Source organism: Phyllopteryx taeniolatus, chromosome 19, assembly GCF_024500385.1.
Source record: "Phyllopteryx taeniolatus isolate TA_2022b chromosome 19, UOR_Ptae_1.2, whole genome shotgun sequence".
NCBI classification, from domain to species: Eukaryota; Metazoa; Chordata; class Actinopteri; order Syngnathiformes; family Syngnathidae; genus Phyllopteryx; species Phyllopteryx taeniolatus.
Genome location: NC_084520.1, coordinates 6359258 through 6378532, shown reverse-complemented (window position 1 = coordinate 6378532; position 19275 = coordinate 6359258). Strand labels below are relative to the sequence as shown.

Sequence of the window (19275 nt, the reverse complement as noted above, 5' to 3'; positions counted from 1 at the left end):
CAGCTGGGCTACACTATGTGAAAATCTGTCGATACAGGAACCTCCTATTTAAACGTCTCTCTATATTAGTCATCATTTTAAATGAAATTTGCATTCATTATATATTGTCATCCTAGACTAGACACACTGGATGTGGTGTATTTAGAACCATTTTGGTGACTATACCAATGACGTGACAGTTATTACTGGTCTCAGAGTGGACTTGTCATCGCTAGTTATAGTAAGTGATTCAGCGATACGACTCATGCTTAGTGTCCTCTAAAGAGTAAAGAAACAAGTTGCGGAATTTCCCCCAAAATTCAACAACAACAAAAAACTCTCACGTGTTGAACACTTAAAAAAAGGGAATTACACAAACCTCTCACACTCACAAATAAACTCACGTCTACACCCAAAAAGTGAATATATATATATATATATATATATATATATATATTTTATTTTATTTTATTTTTTTTTTTTATGTGAATGTTGAGGGGTTTTTTTTGGGGGGGGGGGGGGGGGGGGGGTGTGAGAATTTTGTTGTGTTTTTGTTTTGGTGTATGTGAGATTTCAATATTATTTTTGACCACTATGGAACCACATACACCAGTGTCCATCCTGAATTAAAAAATTTTTGATCGTCAAAATATATTAGACTGAATCATGACCGACGACCAAACGTGTTTGAGGACGTGGTCTCTTTAGGTTTAGTAAAAAGAAACAAAATGCATAATAACAGAAGTTAAACAGTGTTCAACCAATGATAAACATAAGGGCATCCTTCATATTCATAAATGAACACCAGCTCCTTTATGTGTGCAATGATCAGCAGGGGTTAGCGACTATGGCAGAGGTGACTTCTCTACAGTCACATTATTCTTTGTGACACTTTATCTGTCAAAAATAACCTAACATTTTTTGGAATGTGTGAGGAAGGCCGAGTACTCGGCGAAATCTCAAATTCCGCATAAGAAAGCCCAGAGCCGAGCCTGGAACCCGAAGCCTCTTGACTCTGAGGCGGAAGTGCTAACCACTAGGCCCCCCCCCCCCCCCCCCCACCGCGCTGCTGACTTCACACGTATTCACACACAGGGGATGTCCCAGCCTACACCGAGAGACCATACCCAAATCAGCTTCCAGGGTAAGATAGACTCGTCCCAACCACATGTTCAAACAAGGATTTGGCGTCACCTTCATCTCCTCAGGTAAGACCAAACATTGTGATCATTTTATGCTCAACAACTAAAGTAAAGTAAAGTAACAGTATAACACTGTTAATATTATACTTTCCACTTTGCACTCAGTGTACCAATATTACTGTAGCATAATTAAACTACATGTATTACTTACCTTGTACCAATTTGCAACATCTTCCTTCTTCTGGGTGTTTATAAGATCACATTTCACATTTATTTGAATTGAAATGATTTTTTGTTTGTTCTTTGTTTCTTGTGCATATATTATTAATAGGCCTATATACGTGTAAATGTTGCTACTGTGACAGCTTAATTTCCCTTTTGGGATTACTATAGTATCTATATCTATCCAAAGGACCATGTATACTAATTATGAAAACCTTGTAAAGTTACATGAATAACTGTCTTTTTTTAAATTTTCATCAAACATGATCTGTTTACACTACAGTTTAGTTGCTTTTTTTTTTTTTACATGAATTTTCAGCATTTCTTTTCTCTTTATTGAACATATTCCTTGAAAATGTACATTTGTATCAAAGGACCAAATCGACAGCTGCCTTCCTTTTGTTTTTCATTTATCTTATAACCTATCGTCTGTTGAGTTGTTTTGTACTACACGTGTACAATAGTGGGAGAGAAAAAAAAAACATCCCGAAAGAGAACATTAGAAGAGCCCAACTGTAAATAGATCAATGGTAACAATGATTGCTGTATATCCAGTTAAAGAACACAAAAAGTCTCTACCCTACGACAGAATCACACATATATCACATATTTATCATGTCGAACAGCTAAATTCAATCTGAACATCAGCACAAGGTTGGAGCATTTCAAATTAATTCCGTCAGTGGCACATTTTCTGCCCATCCTATCAGGCTGTTGAGTAATCATGGAAGGCTGACATTGTCTATTACTCTACAAAACTTCAGAAAAGCAGTTGTGGTTTTTTTTCTCACGTTGCGACTCATATGCACAAGAACAAACGGGGCTTAGGAGACAGTGACAGAAGTGAAGGCGGGGGGGGGGGGGGGGGGGGGTCTTTCACAGCTGGCTGACTCCGTGTTTACTAGAGCGAAGAGAACTGTGCTTGAGAACATTATGACATATTTCTGAAGGAATAAAACAAAATATATATATATATATATTTAAAAAAAATAAAATAAAGAAAATTCTACACCTTTAGGATGGTCCAGTCCAACAATACACCGTGTACTTGTGATTATTATTGTTCTTACCAGCACGGGAACATCAGCGGTGAAGGTCACTCGCAGAGGGGTTATTGATAGAATGGGTGATCCCAGTCATGGCAGTGGCAGTGAGGAGGTGCTGCTGATTTTTGGAGGAGGAGGGAAAATATGTGGTGGTCTTCTTGGGGGAAAAGGAGGAGAAGGAAGAGAATTGAGCAGGAATCAGTAATAACCAGACCGGTACAGATGCAGTGTCTCAGGATAGGGCACTGAGTAGCCAACTGTATTATGCATAGTATACCAAAAAAATGATGAGACCTAAAATCACAGTCACCGCTTATTGGTTAGTAGTCGGGAATACGTGCGGCAGGAGGAAAAAATACAATAAAATTGGGCCTTTGGTCAGGGACAGTCTAAAACGCGTAACGTAGCTTAATGTCAGAAAATTATCATCAATCGTCACCGAAATGTATGTGGCCATTTCTACTTATGCCCCCTCGCACCTCTGAAAATATCAGAACAACAGCCCCAATTATTATGGATTTTATGGACATTAAGCTTATTCCTCATTAAGCAACGTTAAGCTTTTTCTTTATAGTTAGCGTCTATGGAGCTTAACGTCCATAAAGTTCAAAATATTGGGCCAATTGTTTCAATATTTTCAGAGATTGAAGTGGGCACAAGGACAGATGTCCACCTATATTTTGGTAATGATTGAAGCTAGTTTTCAGAGATTAAGCAACACCAAGGTTTTTCTCTACAGTCCCTATGGAGAGGAAAATGCAAACAAACATCCAAAATATTGGGCTGATCATTCTAATCTTTTCAGAGGTAGAAGTGGGCATGAGGAGAGATGATTGATGATGATAGTTTTGACATGTTAAGCTTGTTTCTGTATAGTGAGCAACAATGGAGAGGAAAACACCTAATGTCCAGAGAATCCCCCAAAAATTGGCTGATTGTTTTAACATTTTTAGAGGTTGAAATGGGCACAGGTAGAAATGTCCACATACATTTTGGTGACGAATTAACCCCAGTTTTCGGACATTAAGCGATATGAAGATTTTTCACATTCAGCATTTTAGAAGACTCCCTTAAATTCCTGGGCTGAATTTTGGGCCCAGTTCATCCCTGCCCCCGACCCTTTCCAGTCAATGTCACCATGCCCCCCAACCCAATTTCCAATTAACGTCACCAAAAGCCTGATTATTGGATGTCTCTGAGCGATAAACCTGAGCAATTTTTTTCTCCCTGTTATCTGCTTTCAACACAGTGATTGCGATGTGAAGACGAACCAATTAGGAAGCAAACTGAAGCCTGCGCTGTTGTGGTTTGCGCTTTTGTTTTGAGTTTTTGGTAACCTATCATCCACTAGTCGCTGAAAAACTCACCTATTCGCCATCGGGTCGCATCTATTCACATCAGTACTCAAATCCCTATCCCCCACAAATAGCTGAGGTTCACTGTATAACCCACGTGTCACCCACGTTATTCACCACAATAAAAATGACAAGCACTTACCAGACAAGCTAACAGTTAGCACTTAGCTTCTTCCATTTCTTCTTCTAGCACTTGCTTCTCTTTTTTTTTTTTTTTTTTTTTTCTCCTACTTTCTTCTTCTCAGCATTTTCCAGCAGTCTGGATGCCCTGTGGCACCATGCTGCCTCTCACAGGTCAGTCTTGGTACTACGGCTATCTGGGAGAAGACTCACGATTGTCTGTGGAGAAATTGCTTTGTGTGTGGTGTGCTGTGCTGGTCATCTTGAGTAGACCATGACACATTGTTAGGGAAGTAAGCACACACATTCTAATTTTAACATGTGTGGGGTCTCAAATCTAAAATAACACAAACAACGATCAATAGAACAATAAATTCAAACGATTCCACGAGGGAAAATAAAAAATAATAAATGAAAGATCTCAACCGCTTTCATCGACCAGTTCTCTATAAATATATATTTTAACCATCCGTATGCTGTGTATTTGTGCCTGTGTCTGTCACTGTTAGGTAATGAGCCCCAATGGGTGCCAACTGCCCTGCAGGTCAGCACTGGGACAGTTTGATTAAAAAATGTATGCAATGCAAACTAACGTGTCGACAACCGCTGATCATCTCCAAATGCACCAAATATTGCGGTAAGTAAATCAAATGTGCATTCAAGTGAACAGGAAGAAATTTGGCGGGTTTGTTATTTATCCTACAGTAGGGTTCCGAAGGGCGGTTTACTTTCAATCACTGTTAAATCACTGCAGGGTCATGTCTTGAAATAAGAAATGCCATTGTTAAAGCTAACACAGCACAACAGATGTTCTGGCGGGTCCATTAGTGAAATACAACAATAAAACCTGCCGTAAAAATGTAAGCTCCACTAGTTTCCTTGATATAAACAAGTGCACCATCCAAATGATTTTCAAGCTGTTCTTTTTAAGGTCCTTATGAGGTCGTTAACTTCAAACACGCCTCTTCTTATTTGCTTTGTGCATCTACCTGTGTTAGTGTTAGCGGATTGTAAAACACTGCCCGGCCACTACTATGATGCGCTTCTAAGGGAATGCGTGAGGTGTGCTGATGTATGCGGAAGGCATCCAGCAGAGTGCACCCAACACTGCAGCAGTGAGTACTGAGTTTATCTTTGGCTTGAAAAACACTCATTTTGCAATGACTATCCTGTGTATTACTCATTTAAATGAGATGTTTCCCTGGTGTCTTAAAAACATGTCTGTAACATGCTTTCGCCAAAATACCTGACAAATATAGCGCGCTTTGCATACGTCGTTTCTTGTCTTGCTTTGAGAAGGCTGCTCTGTGCGCCTCATATACTGCTGAGTCTTAAAGTCCTGCTTTTGATATAATAATAATAATAATAATAATAATAATAATAATGCATTGCACTTCTACAATGCTTTTCTAGACACTCAAAGACGCTTTACAATTTCACACATTATTCATTCACTCCTCAGTCACACCCTGCCGGAGGTAATCTACTAGTGTAGCCACAGCTGCCCTGGAGCAGTCTGACGGAAGCGTGGCTGCCATTCTGCGCCTACGGCCCCTCCGACCACCACCAAACATCCAACCACATTCATTCGTGGGAAATGTGGGTTAAGTGTCAAGTGTTACCACGATGAGCCCGAACTTTGCGACGACAGAGGCATTGCGGGCTGCCTCTCGTCATCTTGCCGGCACACGTATGCCTAACGGCAAGCTGATCACGACGTGCACTGAATCTAAAACTAAAGCGGCATTTAAAGTTATTTCATTACTATAATTTCAAATATAAGAATGATATATACGTTGTCTATTATGCATGTATAATATACAATGTACTTTTTTCTTATATGCATGTCAGTAGTTTAGATTAGACCAAGGTAGACATTGACTGAGGAGATCCATTCTCCACAAATGATCTATAATAGTTAAGAGACTTCCATGCGACAATGCTACAGAAATTAAAACTGGTTATGAGGCAAGTTATCAAGCAAGTACACGATGCTAAATAAGTTGGAGGTTTATTTCTTTACATTCTGTTTGATTATGTTTCATACAATGCAGTGCTATTTTTCTTTATTTAAAATACGTTACCAAAAGAAAATGTGGTTTTGAGGTGGGCTGGACCACATTAATGGCATTTCAATTCATTTTGATGGGGAAAATGGAGCTTGGTCACGGAACAAATTAAACTCGTGAGTCATGCTACCAATGTACAAGCTTTTAAGAAGTTTATTTTTCCATATGTTCCCTTTAATACACAAGTTTTGACTTTCTTGCCCTTTATCTCTATCAGCTCCAGTGACCTCTAAAAAGCTCCTTGTAAAAGTTACCTCTGTCCACACGGCCTTGGTAGATTCTACCGTCCTCCTCTACGTCCTCCTGGCGCTGTGCATTGGGCTGCTGCTGTCCAGCCTGTCCCTCGCCTTGGTCGTATTCCTCAGGAGGAGAAGCGGAGCCGAAACGAACCCTAACCAAATGGTCGTCGAGCAGCGTCAGGGAGATTGTCATCGAGGAGGCCAGCCGGGTCCGAGCTCCGCAGGTTAGTGTGGTGCTGAGACTAACGAGGTTTCTTTTGGGTGCGATTTATTGATCAACTCATATCAACAGATTTCATGTTACACGCGAGCCGTGCTACTGAGCCATCAGACGAGTCCAGCCCCACCGAGACCTGCGTGTGTGTCCACTGCTATCCTGATCTCGCAACAATGGGTGGCAACAACGAGGGGCCTTCCCGAGCACCAATGAATTATGATCACAAAGCTGTGCTTCACCATGCCCGGATGCGAAATCAAAGTCTCCTTGTGGACCCAGATGTCTCACATCTCCAGACTGGAGGTGCATGATGAGTCAACCGGTGGGATGATGCTTGTTCACGTCATAGTTTAGTATTAACATTAACAACCAGCAACAATGGGACCACTTCTATGGGGCGCCGTTTGTCAAGCTGCTCACGCCAAAAAATACCAGCAGCATTTTGTCACATTTAGCATCAAAACGTGCCCCAAAAAAAAACGGAGTGAATTTCCGAGTCACTTTTCTGCACATTTAGAACAATATTTGTCAACTTTATAGATTATGCCAAATATTAAATCTTACACCTTAATGTCAAATTTAAATGTTAAATATATGAATCTTAAGAAGAAATATGCACCTAAACATAAATGTTAAATTCACACCATTCACGCTGTTATTTTCAGTGTGAGCCGCTTTACAAACGGCACCCATTACACTTCTGCCAGAAAATATGCAATTACAATAGGACTGTGATTTTTGTGATGAATGCATACTGAAAAAAAATAACATTTAATAAGGGTAAATTCAAAACAAACGTACAATTGTGTTCCTCAAAGTATAATACAGTAATGTACCACCCATTTTCTTTTTTGTCCTCTTTAGGGTTGAGCTGGAGCCTATTCCAGCTGACTGAGCAAAAGGTGGGATAATGGTTGCCAGTCAATCTCAAGGCACATATTGACAATCAACCAGTCACACGGATGGAAAAAATAGAATTTTAAATTAACCACAACACTATCTGAGTGTGACAGAAAATTGGACTTGGGCTGTGGAACCCCCGCATAATCACTGATTCATCAATTCGCTGATTTTTGGAAGAGCCTAGCCTTTGTTATTTGCTGAAAACTCATCTATTTGCAATTTTTGTGCTCAGGCCAAAGCCCTGTCTAATATAAAAATATTGTTCGAGCGCCATCTTGTGGAATCTAGAGCCGATTCCAAGCATTTTTGGTTGGGCGTCATATAGGACTCGGTTTCTTTCACCCTCTGGAGGAGGAACTGTAATGTGCTTTAGTGACATGGCTAGACTTCAGTTTATCCATCCATTTTCTATTCTGCTTGTCCTCATTCGCGTCACAGGTGAGCAGAGTTGGGGAGTAGCTTATTGCATGGAACAAGATGAGATAATTGAATTCCAAAATGTACGTAATTGTAGTCAGTTACACTACTGGGAGAAACTGTGTAATTAAATCACAGTTTCTTTTGGAAATTTCCATGGCTAAAATTTTTGTGAACTTTTGAAAAATGTAACTGTAAAACAAAAGCTCAGATGTTGTTTCTATATTACTTCCACCTTCTAAAGCCGATGCTTGTGATTGGCTCTCTCTGGTCATGTGCCAGTCTGCCTTCGCCTCAAACATGACAGTTTTGTTTTTTCTCTCCAATTTTTTGTATCACTTAGAAGCGCCACCTTGTGGTACAACCTATTCATTTGTCTGAGATTTTGAAAAGGTTCGACTCAGTTCCACTTCTGAACATTTTCATCTTGATAATTTTTGACTTTTTTTTTTTAATAACACATTCACTTATCTGGTTTGCTAGATTAAGAACATCTCAATTGTGCACATTTGTCATTATGTCAACATGGTGGTGTTCCACATGCTGTACACATGGAACGCGACAAACACTTTTGGATTTAGATTTTATTAAGTTTCGTTATGTTTATCATTTGTGTTGAGAACAAAAAAATATATGGTTAATAACTTTTTTTTTTTAGGGGGGAAACATCTAAGGGTCCTGTTGACGCTTTCTTTCGAGATGAAAAGTAATCAATACGTATTATAATGCAATTATTATTACTTTGCAAAAGTAACTGAACTAGTTACACGATTTACACTTTTAACAGAATAACTCATTGTAACCAACTACATTTCCAAAGTAATCTTTCAACACTGCTGACAGGATACAAAATCAGTAAGACAAAGTCAGTTACAGATCGAAATTTATTTATTTTTTGTTCTTTATTTGAGTGTCTCGCCATCACTGTGTGTCCCAGTCTGTGCATTCATTTTGCACTGGAGGAATGACTTAAGAGGTCAAGACACCATGACGAATCCCGTGGCCAAATCCGGCGTTATATAGAACAAAAATCGATATGGAGGTTTCACCATTTGTCTCTTACGTACAAACTGTACAATTATATACTTTACATACATCTTCAACATGTGGGAAAAACAAATAAAAAATTTAAAAAACAACAGAAAAGAAAAACTGTAATATTCAGCTTGGGCGGCATGCTGAACTCAAGTACTGATTCAGTACACAAACACACACAGCATATGCACGCGCATCACACGTGCATACGAACCTTATCACATACATACTTTTGTTTTGTTTTTTTACACACAAGAACACTTTTTTTTTAACAACCAGTTATTTTCCCCACTGTCTTTTTCTGCTTACACACACACACGCACACAAACACACACAGACATGCAGCCAACAATAATACACAGCAGAATCAAGCTTGTGATCCTTCGCACATACTGCACTATTCTGAGGATACATCCCAGATTGGCTCTTATTTTTGCATTTAACCACAAACACATACCTTGAACATGAATATACAGTATGTTTCTAAACTGCCACAGACTTATGTACTTAAAAATAAAACTTCACACAAAACCCAAAATTATTTATATATTTATATATATATATATATATATATATATATATATATATATATATATATATATATAAATAAACACAGCTAATATAACCAAACATTAAGCTGCAATAGCAGCATTTTCAGGTGGGTGTGGTCAGCTTTTTGCGTCGATAAAACAACACAGCACAATGTAACATGGACAGACGATGTGAGAGTGAATGCAAAAGACTGTAAACGAATCATTTTAGAATTACAGTATTTATAAAAATATAATATTTACTGAGTAAAGTCCGCCCCTGCAACAGTTGGAAGCAGCAATAGAGGCGGAAACATCCGCCACACTCGGGGGTGACTTGAGCCGAAGCTTCCAATGTCGTTGACCGACAACACACTCACAAGTAGTGAGTAAATATGTATAATGTTTATCATACAACTTGTGAGGAGATGTTTGCTTCTTGATTTACTCCTTCTTCTGCAGTGCAGTGAAAAATGCATCACAATATTTACAATATTTGGTCATTTTGAGAGTGTGTGTATAGGCTACTATGTGACACATGGTGTGCTTGTGAATTCTAATTACTTCCTTTGTTGCGAAAGTAAACATTCAAACAAATGAACCTTGTCTTCAGATAGAAGCAGCTTGTAGCGGTGCTCAGCTTTACAAGAATTTAGCACAGGGGTGGGGAATCTTTTTCAACTTTTAAAAGGGACATATTTGTATTATGGAAAATTGACACAAACAGTTGGGTCTCTGGAGTGCCTGCCCACCCATCAGGTGTGAAATTACACCACCAAGGAAAAGTTGTAATGGGCCTCGCCGCTACACTAATTGACAAGCGTATTTCGACGGCTTGGTGTTTTTATGAGTTTCTCAGAGGTTCCATGTGTTTTTACAATTGCATAGCAGTCCAGAGCCCAGTAGAGCCAACAGACAATAGGTTTCCCCAACCCGGCCGGCTCAAGAAGGATATTGATAAAGAACAGCATTCATGATCAACCAATCCCCCGCCTTAATTTGGGTTTAAACAGAAAACCTTCGCTTCTGTCTGTCTGAAAATGAGAAAGCCAGAAGTCAAAGTTAGCATGATGACGGGCCACGAGTCAATTTCGACCTCCACGCGCAGACTGGCTTAGCAGATTTACAACCAGTAGATCGTTGTTGTGTGCGTCCTGAATTCCAGTGGAAATGTTATGTTTTCCAAGTTGCAGTAGTGCGTCAGGGCTCGTATGCGTTGTGATGAGGGCTGCACTATTCGTACTCCAGGAACTGTTTATGGTAAAACAAAAGGTACCTAGGGAGCAAAACAACACAATGAATGCCATGCATTCAATTTGGATTACGCAAAACACTTGTTTTTGCTCTCATTATCCATCAGGTGAAGTAAAAGATTTCGGATATTGAAACAAGGCTCACTTCTTTCAATTTAGTGCAGAAGAAAGCATATGATTGCATGAGTGTCTTAAACTGGTCATAACCAAAGGGCTCCCTAAACTGGGTTTCATCACATAGTAAACACTAATAAGACACTTTTAAGTGCAGGAAGAGAATAAGCATGTGTTGTCAAGTTCTCTGTGGTGAGCAACATAAATACGTGGGTCATTTTCATATAATTTGATCAATAACGGATAATGAAGCATTTCATTTCTTTTTTGAAAAATCAATTAATGTTACTGATGTGATTATTTGAATTACTGGCAGCTTAACAGCAATAATTTTTCCAATTCAAAAACAATATTTTTCAAACTTTGAATACCAAAATGTCTTTACCGTTGTGTGTCCCAAATTCTTTGCAACATGTTGTCTGAAGATGCTAATTGCATTTTTGGATATATAGGATTTTTCTTCTATTGCTTAATATGACTTTTCCATGAAAACTAACACAAATACATCTTGGTGTCTTCAGAGTTCCTCTATTTGTTTCTTTTACAAATGGTCTGTTTTTGTCACTCATGCTGTATTTACCATTAATGCCACTGGAAAAAAGGCTCATTATACACCAGAGGGATCTGTGAGATGAAGTGTCAGGATGATGTCGCCATTTTGCATTCACACAATTGAAGACAGCAAAATAAATGATGTTATTTCCAAGATGTGCATGCTTTTGTGAACGTGTTGGAACTATTGCATGTATTTACCGTTACTATGATTGTATAGAGCAGAAATCCATCAGTAACTGATACTCCCCCAAAGACGCTTGTAATTGCCTATTGGTGCCACAAGATGGTGGCAAAGCACATTTTTCTATTAGACAAGGCTTTGGCCTGACCACAAAAACAGCTAATTGGTGAGTTTTCGGAGAATGACGGGGCCTGGGATTCCCCCTAAAAACTTCTAATAGACCAGTTTGAGAATCCCGAACCACAAATATGAGGGGATTCACTGTATTCAAATAAAATATGACAGACGTGTTAATAGAATGCTGCTATGTGGTCAATCAGTGGATGGCTCACCCTTCACTGTCCAGCACGGCCTCGATGCTGGCCTTGGTGATGATGGCGTCATCACATTTGAACCACTGGTCCTTGTGCTGTCTGATGAAGGTGGTGTAGTGGCCGCTCTCTAGTGTTCCCTGGTGGTTAACAACAGCAAACAGGCTGTATCTGATTGAGACACGAAGAGGGAGAATCGTCAGATCTGTAGCACCAAAATCTATAGTCGGTAAGCAACAGAGGGATCTGTGGCAAAAGAATAAATATTTTAGAAAGTGGGGAAAAATATCCATCCATCAATCCATTTTCTACCGGTTATCCGAGGTCAGGTCACGGGGGCAGTAGCTTTAGCAGTGACGCCCAGACTTCCCTCTCCCCAGCCACTTCATCCAGCTCTTCCGGGGGGATCCCGAGGCGTTCCCAGGCCAGCCGAAAGACATAGTCTCTCCAGCGTGTCTTGGGTCGTCCCCGGGGTCTCCTCCCGGTGGGACCTGCCCGGAACACCTCACCAGCCCGAGAGGCATCCGAATCAGATGCCCCAGCCACCTCATCTGGCTCCTCTCGATGTGGAGGAGCAGCGGCTCTACTCTGAGATCCTCCCGGTTGACCGAGCTTCTCACCCTATCTCTAAGGGAGAGCCCGGACACCCTGCGGAGGAAACTCATCTCGGCCGCTTGTATCCGGGATCTTTTTCATTCGGTCACGACCCACAGCTCGTGACCATAGGTGAGGGTAGGAACGCATATCGACCTGTAAATCGAGAGTTTCGCCTTTCGGCTTAGCTCCTTCTTTACCACAACGGACCGATACAAAGTCCGCATCACTCCAGACGCTGCAGCGATCCGATCCGCCTGTCGATCTCCCGTTCCATTCTTCCCTCGTGAACAAGACCCCAAGATACTTGAACTCCTCCACTTGGGGCAAGATCTCATCCCCGACCTGGAGAGGGCACGCCACCCTTTTCCGACTTAGGACCACGGTCTCAGATTTGGAGGTGCTGATTCTCATCCCAGCCGCTTCACACTCAGCTGCGAATTGCTCCAGTGATAGTTGGAGATCATGGCTTGATGAAGCCAACAGAACCACATCATCTGCAAAAAGCAGAGATGCAATACTGAGGCCACCAAACCGGAACCCGTCTACGCGCCTCGAAGTTCTGTCCATAAGATTTATGAACAGAATCGGTGACAAAGGACAGCCAAAGGTCCAACCCTCACCGGAAACGAGTCCGACTTACTGCAGGATATACGGACCAAACTCTGACGCCGGTCGTACAGGGACCGAACAGCCCGTATCAGGGGGTTCAGTACCCCATACTCCCAAAGCATCCCCCACAGGACCCCCCGAGGGACACGGTCGAACACCTTCTCCAAGTCCACAAAACACATGCAGACTGGTTGGGCGAACTCCCATGCACCCTCGAGGACCCTGCCGAGGGTGTAGAGCTGATCCACTGTTCCACGGCCAGGACGAAAACCACACTGCTCCTCCTGAATCTGAGAGTCGAGTTCCCGACGGACCCGCCTCTCCAGCACCCCTGAATAGACCTTACCAGGAAGACTGAGGAGTGTGATCCCCCTGTAGTTGCAACACACGCTCCGGTCCCCTTCTTAAAAAGGGGAACCTCCACCCAGTCTGCCAACGCAGAGGCACTGTCCCCGATGTCCCGATGTTGCAGAGTTAACACTGCCGCCATGCCAGCTCTGTGTCTCTCGCTCTCTCTCTGTGACTCTATGTACTATAGACAATAGCCTTTTTCATCATGAGATGGCCGCAACGTCAATGCCCAACATTCAGGCACATCTTTTGCAATTGGATCTATTTTTGGGTGGGGGTATATCTACATCAGGCCCATTCTCTGCCTGCTTTGCGCCACAGTGCCAGTAAACAACAGCGGCCTTTGTCAACGGCAGTTTAAGTGACAAATGGAAACTATTTTTGGACAAATTATTCAGTCCTGACTGTCCGCTTTATCCGATTTCCGGACATTTTGACAAATATTTACCATCCTCCTTTTTCGTCAGCGTCAATTCAACAAGGAGTCTCGCCTGCCTGTCTGACCTCTACTGGATTCTTCCATCACGCTGCTGTTCGCTGTCAAGCTGGCCAGCTATCAGCTGGTGGCCAACGCTAGCCATTCCTCTGCTAACATGGCGCTCCTAACATACTCACTCTCCATTTCCCACAGGAGTTATTGTTAATGTCCATTCAACCATTCACAAACATGATGAGAATTAAATGAGCGGGAATGTAAATAAGGTCTCCCAGTCCGATTAGTGACAGATATGATCTTAATGAGCCACACTGTCATGGCAATAGATCCTAATGAAGGTGGTAATATTTGGGATATTTGCAGATTGCCGTGAATGAGCCAGCCAATAGCCTACTTGTTGTCGTTGTTGAAGGGCTCCAAGGTCTGCTGGTACTGGCCGTTCATCCTGCTCTCTTTACTGAAACACACAACGCAACATATTTATTCAGGGTTTCTTAGTGAATCTTAATGCATTAAGAGATGGGAGGTACCTGTGAAGGCGTATAATTTGGTGCTTCATAATGTGCCATGCTATCCATTTCAAGTCATTTGAATTTGACTGTTCTTACCTGGACGCCATAAAGGGCGTCATGTCCAACTCCAAAGGGAAAGAGACGTACGTCGTGATCTTCCTCCGAAGTTTGGCAGAATGCTCGAATCGCTACAAACACACACAATGTTACAAACAGGATGACAAACAGTTGAAGACCATGTTGAAAAAGCACAACTCCTACTTTGAGGTGAAAGCAGGCCACAATGGGCAACTTCTTCATGGTCAGCTGCTTGGTAGACTCCTGGTAACTATGGCAACCGCTGCACTTGATCTTAGCGCTGCTGCCGAGGTGCTCTGGTCTGGTGAACCTAAACGGACAAAAGGGAAACTTAAAGCCTGTTGGTACAGGCGTGCTGGCTAGATGATGATTGTACTCTCTGGAAGTATCTGAATTTAATGAATGAAACTGTTTGTGTATCTACTGTATATAATGCCATAAAAGACTTTCAGGCATATTGACATCGACACAGTACAGTAAGATAACAACATAGATCATTTTACACTTGAGATTACTGTAATTTCTCGTGTATAATGCCCATTTCCCCCCCCCCCCCAAAAAAAAATTGTCAAAAGTCAATAGTGCACATTATACATAGGTATTGGGGAAAATGAAAAAGACTTTCCCATTTTATAAATGTATGCCGCCATCTAGAGGTTATGTAAAAGCTGTACACTTTCATTGCAATATCCCACCGTCTCCTAGAGGTTATGAAAAAGTTGTACACTTTCATTCTCGTATGCCATCTAGAGGTTATGAAAAAGGTGTAGCCTACACTTTCATTCCAATATGACAGTGGTACATATGACTGCATATATGTACAATTGTCCTCCTAAGTTTACATACCCAGGCAGAATTTGTGAAATATTATTATTATTTATTTATTTATTTATTTTTATAAATACGACTGATGACTGAACAACAACCATCATTAATTTCTTTATGGTTATGTTTTGTTTAATAATAATGCTTTTCTGAAATGCTTGACAGTTTAATTTGAATCCCATTAAAATAAAATAAATGTGTTTCGCCTGACCCTTCATGTTTTCTTTAAAGAATTGTACCCATCTTACAAATTCTGCCTGGGTAATCAAACACGTGAGCACAACTGTGTTTTCTCATTTACTAAATAAAAGTAGGGCTGTGAATTTCAAAATAAGAGCAAGTAAATAAAAATAAAGTTTTATGTGCTCTAATAAAGTGCTTAACTTCAGAATTGTTTGAAAAAACTAACAAAATACAGATAATACTTGATGTTTTGATCATACGGGTAGAAGCAAAATCATGCATTGTAAAAATGCATTATACATAGGTAGAAGGGTTTTCCAGAATTTTGAGGTCAACTTTGGGGGTGCGTATTATACACGAGAAATTACGGTATGTGAGCCCCAGGATGCACATGTCATGGAAACAATGAGTCCCATCCCAGGAACAATGAGGCTCTGCAACTTATCATCACAGAATACCGATAAAGTAATCCTCCACTATATCATGGTTCTTGCTTTGCGGTCCCATTATATTGCAGATTTTTATTACAGTTGTTACTCTATACTGTTTGTTCTATGTATATTTATTTATATATATTTTCTAGGACAATAGATTTTCCCAAAAACTGTCATGACAAATGATTGTTTCGATGTTTTTTATGCCGCCGATATAATGATAGCAGTAGTAGAATGATGGTAGTGGTAATTCTAAGAATGTGAAGGTTGATATTGTAATGTGGAACAATAAATAAAATGTTGGATAAAAAAATATGACTATAACAGACACAGTCTCTGTTGCCAAAAAATACACTTCAACAAATGTTAAAATTTGGCACTGAGGTATAAATAGTCATTAATGCCTTAACAGGCAATATACTGCCAATCAGGTTTCCAGTTGGTTAAGAAAAAGTGCCAAGCAGGATCATTAATAACATCACAACAAGTAGATCAAAGCCACCTGTTTTGATTCAAGATGTGTACGACTGTTTCAAAGTCTGCAGCCTTTCTTTACTGCTTTGTCAGCATGTTCAATGGATGCATCTTTTACAATAGTAATGCTATCCTGTATATAACGTGAGCATACGTACGCCATATTCACATTTGTATTTGCATTTTTGGGCAAAGGGTTCCATAATTGCAAGCAGGCGGGAAACGGGAAATGTCCCACCGTGTTTCTTGTTCCCAGCTGAAGAAATTGGGTGGGATGATTTGAAAAATGGATTTAGTCACCTTGTGGTTTTGTGTTGTCTTTGTTGCGAATTCACACAAATTCGACATACCCGCTTGTTGGTGTTAGCGGGATGGCTGCGTTCAATTGGCTTGAATCCAAAATGTTCCTACATCATCGCGGTGGCTTTAGGCTTTGGAACTAATTCCATTTATGCCGCTCAATTTTATGTAACTGAAGCCGTCAGAAAACTTAGCTTTGTGTACGCGAACACTCAATTTTCAGTAACTGCAGCTACCAGCGCTCTGTCAGCAAACTTAGCTTCGTGTACGCGAGCGCCCGCATTTCGAACACACGCACACAGTCACGCGCGAGTGCACACGCACACAGACATGCACAGGGCCATGCACATGACGAAACCCACAGAGGGTCTGTGCTTTCCACTATGATAGAAAAAATAATAATAATAATCATACGCCAGATTTCTAGCACCACGTCAGAGTATTAAACCATAGCTCTGCGTCAGAAGACGCAGATTGATCGTACTTTATGTGTCCCTGCTAATTTTTGTGTATCTCAGATGTGGGACGCATCCACCCCTACTACTACTATCTATTAGGTGATTTACATAAACTGATTAGTGACAAATAATTGTATACTTAAATATTTGGTTTTCACAATTTTTTAGACTTCTGATTTCAAATTCAATTCTTTGTTCAAAATATGTATCACAACTAAATGCATGGGTAATTGTGTATACTATACACGATATTTATGTTTTTCACAGTCAAAACAGCTCTTCTGAGGGAACCCATAACTACAATGTGACCCACGATGGAAATGAGCTTGACATTCGTGTAAGGTGTACAATTAACTGCAAATCCAAATTAGGATAGTTTGGCCTTAGTGGAGGTCAGTGCCATTTCAGTATTTGATTGTAAGAGCTTTTGCCCCATCTTAGATCTGTAATCTGCTCGTGAGCCTGATTGCAATCAAGAGACCCATACTGGATCCATTCATTGTCTATACCGCTTATGCTGTTCAGGGTTATGGGGAGCTGAAGCTTATCCCAATTGACTGTGTGCGAGAGGTGGGGTGACTGGTTGTCAGCCAATGGCAGGGTACATTACAGAGACATAACTATTCACACTGCAATTGAGAACTTAACCCATGTTGCTTGCACTGAAGTCATCTGAGTGAACCGTGACACTATCACTGATCTGTGCAAAGTTTTGTACTAGTTTATGTGTTAAACATCACCAAAACAAACAAATAAATAAACAAACCACAGTCATGCTACCTTCGTAGGCAGTCTGTCAGTGTTGTGGCTCCAGTGGTGTGACTCTCTCCGTTTAGTGTTGAACCATCTCCACCAGGACTTAGCGGCCAGAAGGGAGTGGAGGAGCCCGGCAGGTCCAGACTGATGTCCCAGAATGGGTCAATGGTAGTTGAGACACCGCTGGGAGGTGGGTGGAGACACATAGATTGGTACCTATATCACAGATCCCTCTAAGCTCTTGTTCATCTTCGTTTTTTTTTTTTTTAAAGGGATTTAATGAAGTATTTGACAGGCCTTTCCTCAGTGCTCTGTTTGCAGTGGGTAACTGGGCATTTTTTCAATGACCACTAGCTTGGAACGCCAGTATGAACAGATATTTGCCTGCACTCAAGTTGAGGGAGCCATAGGGAAGCACTCTGGTACTGCAGAGGTTGTTTTTTTTGTGTGCGCAGTTGGGGGAAACTTGAGGGTGATGTATGGATACACCTGACAATATTTTAAAAGCACACCAAACGTGAGTAGGGGTAGGATACAACATGATACCCTTATAAAAATTATAATAGCCAAAGAGAAATAAGACATCCTGACTGACTGGGAATCCCCACACCTATAGTGGGCATCTTTATGCCCATCTGAAAGAGTATTTAAGGCAAAGTACTGACCGATAAAATTCAGTTTTTCTTGCAAGACTAACAGTCTTCTTAACTCCACAAGGTCAAAAAGCTTGTTGGACTCAACTTTGCCAGATTCCAGCGTTCTCTTCTGGACTTTAAAATGTTCAACACCAAAAGACAGACCATTTTATTGACACCCAAAAAAATCAGGCTAAAGAACAGGAGCAAAGATGAAAACAAAATTCCCCATATGCCAACATTCTGATTCCCAGCATACAGGTGCATACTTTGCTTCCATATGATTTTGCAGGCATCTAGATAGCAAACTGTAGAATTAACATACTGTATGATATGCCATTATTGAAAACTGTGTCACTTCAAAGAGTTTGTTCTGAATCTGAGCGAGGACTTGTTGATGCCATCAGAGAATCAGAATCTTTTCCTAATGGCTCAATATGTCATGTCTCTTAACAATACATTATTACAGAGCATACTTAAACATTCTTTTGATAATTTATTTTTTATTTTTACCCTGTGCTTTTTAATGAGAAACCTACAATCACATTTAAAGCTGAGGTTTGTCATATTTTATTTGATGTCCAATAAATAGAGTACTCTGCTGTAATAGAGAAACTGGATGACAGATTAAACACAAACTACATATTTGAGTCCAGATTGGTTCAGACCAGAGTTGCAGTTTAACATGATTAATCCTTAGAATTTGTATTTAAAAAGAGCAATAACATCCAAATGCTCTACCATATAAAATGCACAGCAGAATAAAAATAAATGTATATAAATGCCGTCTGAATAAAGAAAATATCCTGTATCATTGCTGACCACCAGGTGGCGCTACAGATCCATTGGACAGATTTTCGTTTACTCTTGCTGCTGCAGTGGATTTATTTGTCGATGAGGAACATGCGACTGAGGGAGAACTACATGTGCACATACTTA

At 40.6% G+C, this 19275-nt stretch overlaps 2 protein-coding genes across 4 annotated transcripts in view; one reads left to right on the top strand and one right to left on the bottom strand.

Moving 5' to 3' along the window:
• The first annotated feature begins 1069 nt into the window (after positions 1 to 1069).
• On the top strand, positions 1070 to 8606 carry LOC133469401 (tumor necrosis factor receptor superfamily member 13B). Of its 3 annotated transcripts, XM_061756411.1 has the most exons (6): positions 1070 to 1187; positions 4374 to 4501; positions 4863 to 4979; positions 6151 to 6396; positions 6465 to 6711; positions 7254 to 8606. In XM_061756411.1, the coding sequence occupies exons 2-5, from the start codon at positions 4387 to 4389 to the stop codon at positions 6698 to 6700; spliced, it is 714 nt and encodes a 237-aa protein (XP_061612395.1). In that variant the 5' UTR covers positions 1070 to 1187; positions 4374 to 4386; the 3' UTR covers positions 6701 to 6711; positions 7254 to 8606. The 3 variants fall into 3 exon arrangements, with proteins under 3 accessions (XP_061612395.1, XP_061612396.1, XP_061612394.1); XM_061756412.1 differs by having other exon boundaries at positions 6211 to 6396; positions 6465 to 8606; XM_061756410.1 differs by having other exon boundaries at positions 6465 to 8606.
• The window catches only part of usp22 (ubiquitin specific peptidase 22), a 27403-nt gene continuing 16703 nt past the window's right edge, over positions 8576 to 19275 (bottom strand). The window contains exons 8-13 of the mRNA XM_061756409.1: positions 17726 to 17884; positions 14455 to 14581; positions 14290 to 14381; positions 14076 to 14138; positions 11710 to 11859; positions 8576 to 10550 (exon numbers count right to left, since the gene is read on the bottom strand). Of these exons, the coding sequence (XP_061612393.1) occupies positions 10508 to 10550; positions 11710 to 11859; positions 14076 to 14138; positions 14290 to 14381; positions 14455 to 14581; positions 17726 to 17884 (634 nt within the window). The 3' untranslated portion in view covers positions 8576 to 10507. The remainder of the gene's footprint in view (positions 10551 to 11709; positions 11860 to 14075; positions 14139 to 14289; positions 14382 to 14454; positions 14582 to 17725; positions 17885 to 19275) is intronic.

What these genes read in the sequence shown, in the direction of transcription:
- LOC133469401 (XM_061756411.1), top strand. Translation starts at nt 4,387, where the DNA reads ATGGGTGCCAACTGCCCTGCAGGTCAGCACTGGGACAGTTTGATTAAA. An exon ending in GTGCACCCAACACTGCAGCA is followed by an intron (nt 4,980 to 6,150) that starts GTGAGTACTGAG and finishes TATCTCTATCAG; the next exon opens with CTCCAGTGACCTCTAAAAAG. An exon ending in GCCGGGTCCGAGCTCCGCAG is followed by an intron (nt 6,397 to 6,464) that starts GTTAGTGTGGTG and finishes TCATATCAACAG; the next exon opens with ATTTCATGTTACACGCGAGC.